The sequence below is a fragment of the Lonchura striata genome, chromosome 1A (genome assembly GCF_050655825.1).
Source record: "Lonchura striata isolate lonStrDom1 chromosome 1A, ASM5065582v1, whole genome shotgun sequence".
NCBI classification, from domain to species: domain Eukaryota; kingdom Metazoa; phylum Chordata; class Aves; order Passeriformes; family Estrildidae; genus Lonchura; species Lonchura striata.
Window position 1 is genome coordinate 37,396,412 of NC_140741.1, and position 13,614 is coordinate 37,410,025.

At 35.3% G+C, this 13,614-nt stretch overlaps 1 protein-coding gene across 1 annotated transcript in view; it reads left to right on the plus strand.

Annotated features, from left to right (window-relative positions):
* The window catches only part of CTTNBP2 (cortactin binding protein 2), a 76,678-nt gene that overhangs the window by 61,421 nt on the left and 1,643 nt on the right, over positions 1-13,614 (plus strand). The window contains exons 16-22 of the mRNA XM_085569390.1: positions 260-447; positions 2,860-3,038; positions 6,427-6,632; positions 6,854-7,042; positions 8,755-8,815; positions 9,748-9,880; positions 11,928-12,029. Of these exons, the coding sequence (XP_085425516.1) occupies positions 260-447; positions 2,860-3,038; positions 6,427-6,632; positions 6,854-7,042; positions 8,755-8,815; positions 9,748-9,880; positions 11,928-12,029 (1,058 nt within the window). The remainder of the gene's footprint in view (positions 1-259; positions 448-2,859; positions 3,039-6,426; positions 6,633-6,853; positions 7,043-8,754; positions 8,816-9,747; positions 9,881-11,927; positions 12,030-13,614) is intronic.

Here is a 13,614-nt window from a genome sequence, read left to right on the forward strand (position 1 = left end):
ATTTGCAGAGATGTTTTTACTACAGTACAGTTTTATTGTAATATATGACAAGCAGGGAACATGAGAAAAATGTAAATTGTTCAATTTTTATATTTTATTGTGAACAGTTGTCCTTAACAAAGATAGCATATTTTTAAGCTAATTTATGGTGTTTTGTGGGTTGTTTTTCCTTTCTAATTATGTCACTGCTTCTTGGTTTTGTATGAAATCATGCCAAGGCTTTGAGTATTTCAGCTAAGTATTTTATGGTTCCTTTCAGCAAATGGAGTTTCTGGTGCTTTTTACTTTCATGAGAACTGCTTTTTACTGGGGACCATCGCAAAGTGCCATCTTCATGGCTCTGACCTGCTGGTTCAGCAGCATTTCCGTTGGGTTCAACTTAGGTGGGATGGGGAGCCAATGCGAGGCTTGCTTCAGAGGATTTTAAGAAGAAAAGTAATAAACAAGGTAAGGACTTGAATCAGCTTCAGCAGTTACCAGAGCTGTGAAATACGTACGATGGTAATGCCAAAACCAGAGTAGATAAGTTGTTTCTGGAAAAAAACATTCCTTCCTGGGAAGATACACGCTGTGTGTCTGGAGATGTTGTGCTTGGCCTCACAGAAACTTGTTTGGTCATGGCTAATTGGCATAAACCATTGGTTGGAGGCAAATAATGATACTGTGGCTACTTGCCTATTAAATGCAGGAAACATCCTGCAGTAATTTTTTCAACTTCTTCTTTCATACTTCTGAGAATTATAGTAAAAATCAGTTCAACAAACATACATAGTCTCTTCTTCAAAAAAATTATTCTCAATATCTAAAATAAGATAGTCATATATGTGTTTTGTCTAAGTTTTAAGCCAAAAATATTTTCCATTATTTCCAGATAAAAAGAGGGGTAAATTATATAATTAGAAAAGTTGTTTTGAGCTAATAGATCTGCTGAAGCTGGAAAACAAGTACAAAAGAGAATAAAGATGGGAACTCTATTTTAATATTAATAAATAAACAAAGATGGGAAATGAAAAGAAATATGTAGGCAAAAGAAGAATTGTGGACTTTCAAAAGTTACTTGGAATACCATTTGAGTGTGATAGCAGCTATTTACCAACAGCCAGGCACTGTTAGACATTTACGGAGGGAGTTTAATCAAAACAGCTGCAAAGGAAAATAATCTTGGCAGCAGTTTTGAACAGGCTCAGAAAGGGAGATTGTTCTAGGAATAGAAAAAACTGCCAGTAATAAAAAGTCCTGTTGTGAGACAACAGACCTACTGTCAGTTTGAAGTGTTCAGCTGGATGTGTCTTGGTTATCCTTGGGGATGTCATCTCCTGTACCCTTTGCCACAGTTCTCATTTATAAAGGCTTACTGATTCAGAGATCCTGCAGAGGAAATGTGAGGTAAATTAACATTTCAGCCAGGATAATGAGGAAATTTAGAAACACTCCTAATTATTCTTTAATTGCAAGAATCAGAATACAGGATAGAAAAGAAGAATCATGTGAAATCTATGAAACTCTTAATAAACTACTTTTCTTAGATTATGTTTTTTTAAGTTATGACTGGTTCATAGTCAAAGGCTGCATCTGACTTACTCTGTCAAACTGGTTTGGCTACAAGCACTTGCAGCATCACATAACAGATGTCATTTTCAGGCTATTTTTTTGGGGGCTTGAAAGAAATCCTTAGTCTAATAGGTTAGAATTTGACAATGTAATAGGCCTCTACCTCTGACTGAAGTTGAACAGAATTTGGATAGTAATCTCATTAAGTTTTAATTTCTCTGCATATATGCAGATGGTAGCTATTTGGAGAAAAAAGCCATGTGTCTTCCTGTATCTTCGCTAATTAAATATTGAAATGCCCAGTGTGGCAGCACATTTTTGAAATTCATACATTCATACATGTGGCACACATTCAATGTGCACCATATGTAAACTCAAATTCCAGTTGGTACAGGACTTAAAATAGTGGATTGCAAAGTCAAAAATAGAAGAAAGATTAATCTGCTGTAAAACTTTAAAGTAAAGTAGAAGCACATTTATTGTTTGATCCATAGACTATTTCAAAGATCATTGCTCTCTATTATGATACTTTGCTTATGTTGTAATATTCATGTGTTCAGGTGAAATGCTCTTTTCCCATTAGTTTGAACCATTATTTTATATGGAAACATTTTAAATCTTTTTCTACTTAAGTTCACCTATAAACTCTATCAAGAGGCTGTAGCCTCAGTGCTGTCAATTGGTGCATCTTTTAATGCTTCCTTTAATTTAAACTGTTACAGAGGATAATCCTTGGATTAGGATGATGAGGACTGTAATTTGAAATCAGAGCAAACAGGAGATATTTCTGGCATTAAATAATTTGCCCTTAACAACACAGACTAAAAACACAAGTCTTAGAGGAACACATCTTTCCTTCACTGCTACTAGATCTAAAATCAATATGGAAATCCACTGGGTATATGTCTGGATCAAATATTCCCGTTCAGTGCAATTGGGCATTTTTTCATAATGCCTTATTTGTATCATATACATTGCATTGTATATGGTACATATCTCTTGTAATTCTAACCTTAAATACTGTAGAAAACCACTGCCATCAAAATTTTTGCCTTAGTTTCCCACAAGAATAAAGGCATGTCAGTTTGTTGATAAGGATATATCTTTTGAAGTGTAGTTGGGAAAATAAGTTTTAATACAGCAACATTTCAATATAGTCTATAAAAAGGTTTGACCTGTCATTGACTGTTCCTGATCTTTTAATAGTAACACATGCAATAAAAAAAAACCCCAAGCCTTCCTGGAGTTTCAAGGAAAGTGTTTGTAGTTCAGGTCTTATGCCATGTCAAACATCTTTTCTCCCTGCAGTTCAAAGGCAAACTACCTCCTCCATGTGATCCCGTGTGCAAGATCATAAACTGGATTCTTGCTGTTTGGCACCAGCTGAACTCTTGCTTATCACGCCTAGGAGCACCTGAAGCACTCATGGGGCCAAAGCATTTCTTCTCCTGTCCTGTGGTTCCAGGGCACAGCCAAGCAACAGTCAAGTAAGATTGTTGTTTCCTGTTTGATGCTGTTCAGTGCCAGCTAGATACATACCACAAATGTAGTAGTTGTGTTTCTCCCAAAACCCTGCTGACTCAGCAACCTTAAAAACCATTTTAATTGAAATTGCTGAAAGTCTTAAACTTCTGTTGGTTATTTAATTACTAGAAGGGCAATTCTGAAGCACACAAGTGGGAAACGGGTATCTTAACTGCACCAAAGTCAGTCTTCTTGTGATCTTTCATTTATTTTCTGACACAAAGGTTAAAAGATTCAAGAAAAGTTGGGAAACTCTCCTTTTGGGTTTGTATATAAAGGAAGTTTGGAGAATGATTTCTCACTATTTAAGTATTTGGTGTAATTTTTTAAATATACATACGCACAGTTTAGAGATCTCTTAGTAGGGCGGTGTGGTGGTTCAGTGCTGGTCAATGAGTTTAGTTAGTTTAGTATATAAGTTTGGTTACACATATGGCTAGCAGGCAAGTAACATTAAAAAATAATGTTGCTTGAAAATTTTGACTTTTCTCGCCTACAATTGCATAAACATCTGATCACACTCCAACTCCAAATGCTAGCAAATGATAAAATAAATAATTATGGAATTTTAAATGATATTCATTTCACACCAAGATGTTGTTTGGCTTTATCAAAAAGGTAATGAGTCTCTAATGAAGATTCAGACTTATTCAGAACTGAAATATAACATTGGTTTCTAGAGATGTGACACAACTTTTCTCACCAGTCAGGTCACCCCTTCTGTTTCTCTTGTACTGTTTTCTGCTGACCCTTCTTCTAGACGCCTCTGCTTAACACATGAAGGAGAGGCCTTTGCTTAGCATGTGCAGAGGCTGTCTCATTTCATGTTCTGTCTGCAGATCTTGATATATTTTGCTTGTTCATTTTAATTTTTATTCTCAAAAAGTATGGATTAGATGCTATTCTTCAGAGTAATTATTAAAGTCTAAATGTGGATGTAAGATTAACTTGAAATTTATGGGTGCTGGGAAATAAAAAATTAATAAAGCATACCATGCATCTATCTCCCATTTTCCTCTTGAATCATGTCCTCTGAAATGTTTTAATAATTTATTTATTGCAGTGGCATTAATAGAGGACAGAAAAACTATAGTTTAGATATGTTAATTATGTATTTCTGAGTCTGGATTTCTTCTCAGTGTAACTCTGACTGGTTTCACAATGCTTTACTTCGAGTACAGCCCTAAAATGTCCTTTATTGTAGTCATATGCCATCTGACTTCTCATTTTAATGTAGTTTTTGTCCACTAATAAACAATTTAAAAGCACAGCTCCAATGAGCTGTTATTGGACACTTTTAGTTTAGCAGCATGATGGCTAACAGTGTGGTCATGTAATAAATAGCTTTTAATTAGCAGCTCACTGATTGCTGTTATTTCAGTCTAATTAACCACTCCTTTCCTCTTGCCTCTCTCCACTGTGCTATTCTGCTGCCTTTTGCATTTAGTAAAGCTTCTCTGAGTCATCCAATTCATTAGGACATCAGACAGCTATATACAAATTGAGTTCACTCTGGGCACAGTGTTAGCATAAGGCAAGAGGAAGAAGCAGCAGCAGGGCAGGTAAAGAGAATGTGTGACAGGAAATTGTTTCCTGCTGTGTGTTTCATGTAGTTTCACTTGTTTTGGTGAGCAGAGTGAATAAATTAAGAAAAATTTAACTACGTTTTTTCTTGGTTTAGGGAACTGACGATGATGTTCCAACAGGAGTGAGTTTCACTTTGCAGCTCTTTTTGAGAGACAGGGGTTAAGTATCAGCTATATCAAAGAATGGGGGACTTGATCAAGATGAGCACAAACATAAAATTGAATTTAAATATCAGGTTGGAATTTTATTTAAAGAGCATGCCTGTCCATTGTTAATTGTTAGATTAGAATGGCCTCAATTAATTTTATCTTTTTAGTGTTCATTTCTGACCACTTCTACTGACAGTATTGCAAAATATTGAAAGCTTACATCAGCAGAAATTGAAAAGTGGGAGTTCTTTATGACTAAAATACAAGCAATTGATATTGTTATTTTGGTAGCTTGGCTAGCAGAAACAGACTTTAACTATATGGAATAATATCTACAACATTATGCTAAGGAAGCTTCAAGGTCCTTCAAGGACCATCTGCAATACAAATTTTACATTGTATTTTAACTACTGTACTAATTATTTTTCTAAGTAATGTAACTTTATCAAGCTTTTAAAAGCACTTTGAGCATTTATATATCATAAAAGCTCAATCTTATGCTTCACAACTGACCAAAAAATATCTTCCAAATAACTCATGCATTCTAACTTTTAAAAAATGGAAAAAAATCCCCAAAAAATCATCATAGGTAATGAGATGGCTTCATTTAGGTAATAAGATGGCTTCAGTGGATCAATGTATCAGGCAAAATCATCCATTTAAGTCAAACAGACATTTTAGCCTTCTTGTTTTCTGAATAGATTTCTGCAAAGCTGAACACAGCATGATAGCCTATAATTTCTTACAGACCTTTAATATAAACCATCTGACTCAATCTTACCATCTTCCTCCTTTAAGAGGGTATAAGAATAAACAAAAAGAGTAGGAGTTGATCTAAGAAAAGATTGTCTCAGTGTCTGTTGTAGATGTGAGCTGAGCTCTAAGTCTGAAATTTCTAGCCTTTATCCCCAGAGAACTCCTAAGTTATGAGAAATAGCATTTATTCTTCCCTAACAAGTTTTTCACTTCATTGTTAATACAACATAATGCTTCTCTGTTAGAAAAGCAAAAGTCCCAGAAGATCCTTTAATCAAATTTTGAATTAAAAAATCAGACCCAATCTCTAAACCAGACAATCTGGAATATCCACAGCATCCCAGAAACACAGTTCACCATAGATCAAATACACAAAAGAGTAAGAGCAAGGCAGCTGTATGAATAGAAATATCTTGTAAACTGGACAAGTTTGGAAATTAAAGAATACTGGAAGGGGTACAAGCATAAGTGAATACCTCCTTTTTATCCATGCTGGCAGCAAATAGGCTAGGAATTAACACCTGCAAGCAAGGAAATTTCTCCATGCACTTAAAAAAAATTGAATGCATATGAACATGCATCTTTCTGGGACATTTTTTTAACCTTAAAATGAGAAGGATGTTCTATATTATCTGAAGGAGGAAAAGCATTAGGTGGTAAGTTTGTCAAGGCAAGCCAAAGAAATTCAGATCAAATAGTTTAATATTAAAAATACAAGTATACTCTTCCTTAAATAAAATCAGTCCCTCCCTGAAATGGGGTGCTTCTTTAAAGTGCAAAATCTGCTATGTTACCAAAGTATAAAATCGCAGGTTTTGGTAATTGCTTTTGAAGTTAAAGGATTGGTTTTATACCACAGGTGGATGTCCAAGCTATGGAATGCTGTAATAGCTCCCAGAGTACAAGAAGCCATACTCTCCAGAGCCTCTGTGAAAAGACCATCTGTACCAGGACAAGCAATAGCCAAAAAAAATCCTAGCCAAGGGCAACAGGCCGTTGTTAAAGCTGCTCTCAGTATCTTGCTAAATAAAGCTGTTTTGCATGGCTGTCCTCTACCCAGACCAGGTAAGAGTGAACTGTCTGAAAGTAGTTGTATGTTACTTTACTGGGGCTTTTAACTACTTCCTTCTGTTTTTAAAATTTCCACAAAACATAGCTGTAGTTCTGAAGGGATGTGGTGGGGTTAAAAGCATTTACTGTCATTAAACTAAGTAGTTGTATAAGATACTCCAAGAAGAACCATTTGCAACAATCAGTTCTTCTTAACACTTTGACTTTTCTTTCAGAGCTTGATAATTATATAGCAGATTTTAAGGGAGGAAATTTTCCTTTATCTGTGGCTTCAAGCTACAAAAATTGCAGTAAGAAAAAAGGAAGTGAGAATGCTTCTTGGAGAAAAGTGAGCACAAGTCCTCGCAAAAAGTCAGGCCATTTGTCCTCCCAGTCATGGAATAAGCAGGAGACAAATACTGAAGGTAAATAAAGCTTTTAATTTTCAGTTCTGAAATTGTGGGGGGTTAAACTGTGTAGATGCAAATCAAACATTTCTCTTACATCATTACTTAAAATTTTTCAATTAAATGACACTTATATTTATGTTCACCTGTAAAACATTGTTTATTTCCCCCCCCTCCAAAATTACTTCTTTGTGACTGTGAGGTGTCCTAAGTTAGCTTAGTTGTTCTAATGCCCTTTTTGTTGTCTGATAATGAGGTGGGCATTGTCTCAGACGGTGCAATTATAAGCAGTGGTTCCACCTCTGACTGTATGTAATGACACTGAATCAGTCTCTTCTCCAATACCAGATGAGAGAAAGCTTCATTACTGTATTGATACTCCTTAGATTTGCTCCAGATTTACAGTATGCATACTTTTTTGACTTTCCTTACACTTACTTCACTACCAAGTGAATCCAGGTAGAAATAAATCAATACATTCCTCCCCAGATCATGCATCCCTTTTTCAGTCTTACTAGAAAAAATGAGTGGAATAATCTAGAAGCCCTGCAGTGGAAGAAAGCGATATTTGGGTGTAAATTGAAGATTTTGATTTGACTTTCACTTCAGTTGCAAAAAATAAATGTAAATAATTGTGTGTAGTCACAGATACTGTAAGGTTTTCAGTCATCTTTAGTATGTTGCTCAATAAAGAGGGCTTTATATGACTGAGTCTGTGCATCTGTATAAATGTGGAAGTTATATTAGTGCCTGACACTTTTGACAATGCTTTTCACCTCAAGATCGTAAGTCATATAATAAGCAGTTTATTAAACAAAGATAATGTATGGATATATTCAGAAGCAACGTAACTCTTCTAAAGGAGACATATTTCTAGAAGGAAGACAGTATAATTGGTAACTAACTACAATATCAAACAGAAAAATTTTCAGGGGGAAAAAATCAAAGTACTTGCTTTCTGAAAATGGAGGCAACTACTTCAGAGGGAAGATTCAGGAACAGAGAGAAGGCACACACACACACGTACACTTTAGGAGCAGTAAGATTCTAGCCTCAATTACCTCATACAAAGAACCAAAAAACTTGATGTTTGCTACTTTGCAGCACTAAAATGAGCTATTCATCCCTTCAGGCCTTGTTCAGAAAGAAGTCTGCTTTTTCAGAAGACTGCAACTCTAATGTTCTGATTGCCAGTTCCCTGTTTGAATTGTGAATTTATCTAATCTCACTAAGAGGATTTAATAAATAACATAACCTGAAGTGGGATGGTTGTATTTTGTACCTGAGAATGTCCTTGGAATCCAGTTAACATCTGTGGATATAAGTTAAAAATGGAACAGTCAATTCAATTTAGTAGTCTTCTATTTCAAATTTTCAGAATCAAATGCTGTTGCTGTTTTCCAGTAAAGGTATCTCATGAAGCACATGTAAATATCTTCTTGTTGACAAGAAATTTCTCTTGGGAAGAACCAGTAAGGATTGTTGAAATGCCTAACACAGAAACCTCATGTCCTCTCTGTCACAAATCTTAGGCAACTCATCCCCTATTTGCCATTTCAGCAGTTCTCTCTGCTACTCTGAACACTTTCAAGGGATGTATTCTGATCTTTGACATACCCTGTTGACATAGTTAGTAAATGGGAAGACATTTTCCCTGTTTATCATAGATTTTAGAATAAAGAAATCAACACACATGGTAACATACTAACAAGTCACTCTCTTTTGTGCAGGTATAAAATCTAAGACTGTGTTGCAACCAAACTGTAAGAACAGAGCTTCTCTCACCACAAAGTAAGTTTTAATTTCTGGTATTTGTGACACTTTGCAAAAAATAAAGATGATAGCATTCTGTTGTAAAGCAGCACACTATAATGAATAGATCAATAGTTTTTTGGTAATGCTTTGGTGCCATATGTGAAGAAAGGAATTATTTTTAGTTTTCATTTTTGAGAGGAAATAAAATTTATATACTTTGGTATAATTTTAGAACCCATTTCTTTATTTCAAGCCTTGCAGCACTGCATATTTTTTTATGTAACAGAATAGTCTATGACTTAAGAATGTTATGTAACACTTACTCTGCCTTGAAAAGTTGACCGTATGCTTTTATCAACGGGCATTATATTTTAAAACCTCCTCTGGCTATTTCAGCTTCCTGAATGACAATTCAAGATGGTACAGTACATGCACTTTTGTCCCACTCATACAGAATTTCCCTGAGAAAGTGTATGAATTAGCTAGAAGGAACTGCATTTGAGACCTCACTTCAATCTGAAACCTCAGTTCTACCTTATTCACAGAGAAAATAGAATATTTATGCTTCCAGTATGCCAGAGGGTTTTTTAAGTGTTTGGAATTATTTCCAAAAAGCAGAGTGGAATGAAATTGATTGCTGCATCTTAAAAATAGGGGAGTTTTTGAAAATACGACAGAGGAATCCTTTGTTAGATTTTCAGAATAGAGAGAATAATTTGTACAGAAAGATCTATTATGAGATAATTATTGGCAACTACTGCTGTCAGTTCATCAGATGTTTTGCTTGTAGTAGTAAACGTCATTTGGAAAAAAAAAATTACTATGTTTGAGATATCTATAATATTTATTATTTATAATAAATAATAATAAATTGTTATTATTATTTATTGAGATATCTATAATATTTTAAATTCTGTATGACAGCTTAATTTAAATGTTCTCTCTGATTGTTTGGGTTTTATAACCAGATCTTCAAAGAAGGATCATTTGAGAACATTAAATCTGGAGCAAAGGCTGTCTGTTGGTTCTGATGATGAAGTAGATCTTGTGCAGGAACTTCAAAGTATGTGTTCCAGCAAATCTGAGCCTGATATAAGCAAGGTAAACACAAGATTTTAAAATAATTTACTACATTACCATATTCAGTTGTTTGTTACGTGTTTAAAATAAAATTTTGATTTACAAGCCCTGCTTGAACTGAAGAAAATTATTAAATTATTTATGAATAAATCAAAGTCAACTAATATATGATACGTTTGAGGTTAAGTGTTCTGGTTTAGCATACACTATTTTAAATTACACCTTCACCAATTTTTCTTGTGAAAATGCTTGCCGTGGAGGATGAAATTTCTACAGAATCATAGAATAGCCTAAGTTGGAAGGGACACCCAAGGATCATTGAATCTAACACATGGTTCTGCACAGGATCACACCCAGAGTCACACCATGGGCCTGAGAGCATTGTTGAACTCTGTCAGGTTTGGTGTTGTGATCACTTCCCTAAGAACAGCCATCCCTTCATTCCTGTTCCCTTGTTGTGTTTCATGCTCTCATTGCTCCCAGTGGGAAACTGTTCTGTCGTCATAAAGACATAGATAGAAAGTTTTCCCTAATATGCATTGAACATTTGGTTTGTTTAATACAATGCCATCAGCCTTCACAGAACTGGCTCAAAACTCCTCTGCTCTGTAGGCAAAATGCAGTTTACTGCCCCAAGCAAGAGAGGATGGATTGGCCTAGATCTTTAACAGTGGCAAAAGAGGGTGAAGGATGCTTGCAGGGCTCATAGTTTTGGGCTAAATTCTATGTTGTAATGGGTTGTGGGTGTTTATGGAAGACCTGTTGAGGCAGAGTGTGGAGCTGTGCATCTCTCTAATTTTTCTTTTTATACTGGCTGAAGCTATTTATTCTTTTTTATCTTTCCTCCTAGCACAGCTGATGTGGATGGCTTGTTCACACTGGAGCAGCTGTTCCATATCTTTTGAAACATGGATAGAGTCAGTCTTAGGCTATTGTCCAGTTAGGCTGTGCATGACATCCTCTAGGATATCCCTGAACAGTAATTCCATTAGTTTTGCTTTATTAAGTATTCTGTTTATTATTAGAAGACAACCAAGCTTTTATTAAAAAAAGAAATACTGTGTTTGGAAAGATTTTTCAGCCTATTTATTGAAACCCTTTATTATAGTGCTTTGTTTTGGGTTGTTTTTCTTAAAGTATTTACAGTACGAGTCACATGCACCAAGCTGGCAAGCTAATCACTAGTCAGTTAGCAGGGATTTATTGTAGCTATCCTTAAAAGAATGGGATGTGCTTAAAGAAATGGTAACCAACTTAAAATTGTGTTTAATAACATGCAAAGTATAATTGCTTGTTGATGACAATTCAAGGAAATATGGGTTAGATAAGGAAGGAGATAGATGTTAAGTCTTTTGTTCAGTTTCCTCACCATGGGTGGAACCATCCTTGGCTGGAATTTCTGTTGTTAATTCCCCAGCTGCCTAATAGAGCCTTGCAGAAGTAAGGGTGCCGTTGCATACTTTCTCTGAGTGATGTAATTTCAGGCTGCCAACAGAATAAATACTTCTGCTCTTTAATTTGCCCTCTCACTCGAATATATTCCTGCTGCCTTCACTGGGTTGGGATTGAATACTTTTGCAGTTGCAGAATTGAATTGGATCAGCTTGCCCCAGGATAAAATACCTAGTTTTCAGTGAGGACAGCATCTTGAGCAGGCTCTGTCTGTTATTTTCTGGTCAGGAAAAAGAGAAAAAAAGGGAAGGAAAAATAGTAGGGAAGAAACATGGCAGGAGAAAGGGAAAACGATAATTTCTTTCTCTCATGTTCCTGAAGGCTGGGTAAAATTTGATGGGATACTGCCCTTAAGCTCGACTGAAAAGTATCACTCTGGAAATGCATGTTTAATCTTCCTCTGATTGTAGTTTATATAAAATCTCCATCTCCCATCTTCTAAAAATGCACTTAAGAGTAAAGAAGACATATTTTAATTGTCCTTTGGATGTTTACATATTCTGCACTGCATTGTAGAGAAACCATGAAAATAAAATCAAGCCTCCAAAAATTGACAAATGTAAACATAATCTCTGTGAATAACTAAAAAAATCACCGTTTCCTTATCTTTCTTTAGATTGCAGATTCTAAGGATGAGTTACTGATGTTCAGTAACTCCCAGAACATTCCTGTATTTTCAGCAAGTGGTACTAACCCAAAAAAAACAACAGCACAAAAGGTAGGTGAAATGAGTAGGATAGGAAAGGTGACTTTAGTTTCTCCAAATCTGAATTTCTGATTGGATCCTAAGAATTAGTGCCCTGTTTATTACAGGAAAATACTGTTGTAATTCTTAGGAAACTTGCTAGACTACCATTCCGAGTTTCTTTCATGTGACTTAGTAGAAGCTAAAGATTTATTAAAACAATGGATGTATATGCTTTCAGTTTTGGCTTTCTACATAAAGCCATCTCCGTAGGCCAAGTATTTTTAACATTACATTGACACTACAAGTTATTTCCATCAGATATGAAGAGAACTAAAATCTGGGTTTTTTATTTCTTCTCACTTAATGTCACTCAGTAAGTTTGCAAAAGCACCAATTAAAATTCTTGATGTAAAATTGCTGGTTGCTCTGATGTCAAAGCTCTCAGGGGCAAAATTATTGAAAAGACATGATATTACCAAGTTTGTGAAGAACAGCATTTTTTTCAGGTATTCAGTTCCTACTTTTGACCTAAGTATTTGCTGAAATATACGGTCATTTTGATATGTTATATATCTAAATAAATTTCAGTAACTTCATAGTAGTTTCAGAGTAGGAAGATAAACTGAATATTATTGGAAGATATAGAAAGTCTACTATTGTCTTCTTTTCAGAAATTCTCAGTTTTGTTTGTGGATGCTACCATCCCTACTAAATACAAAGCTGAAATTATGTCCTGCTTAGCTTTCATTCTTTGGAAAATCATGTTTTCTCTGTTGTAACATTTTGTTCCCTTTTCTTTTTTGCTCTTTGTGTTTGTGAACATCAAGAGAGTTTCTGAGCTCAATTAATCTTAACCAGGGCATAATTTGTGGTCTGTGTTCGCTTACCAGACTTTCTGTGTTCCTTTGATGTGGTCTTTTGGAGGCCAATCCTTATGTTTTATCTGACTGCAGTAAATTGTTTTCTAGAGACACCATTTTCACCATACAGTGAAATCCCTGAAACTAGCATTAAAAGAGCTGACTTTCACAACCACAGTATATTCTGAATTAGAAGGGACCTACAAGGATCTTCGAGTCCAACTTTTGAGTGAATGACCCATACAAGGACTGAACCCAACAACCTTGCTGTAATCAGCACCATACTCTGATCAGCTGAGCCAATCTCAGGGTCAGATGAGTTAACAGCCTTGCATTCATATTTTTTCATATCCAAAGATTCAGAAAGTTAGAATGTTTTCTGTAATTTGGTTAAAATCCATAGAACAGTCTCCACTAAAAGAACTAATTTTAACCTTGCAGATCCACAAGTAGGTGTACTCCTTTTGAGTATTTCTCTAAACACATATTCAGGCATCCCAAATCAGAGCTTCACATAGTAGCGATGCCTGAATAATTGGCTCAGTCAGCTGACCCACCGGTTCCTACTGTACATTTCTCCTAGTAATTTTTTTCTTTAAAAATTCCTGCTAACAACAGAAGGCATTACTATACTGACTTGCAAGTAGACAAGCTTAGCTATTTGGGAGGTTTGTGAAAAACTTGGTCAAAAGCTTTCATACAGAATAAAAAAAAATTCTGGGGTAATGTTGGCTGAAATGAAGGAAGCACAACCC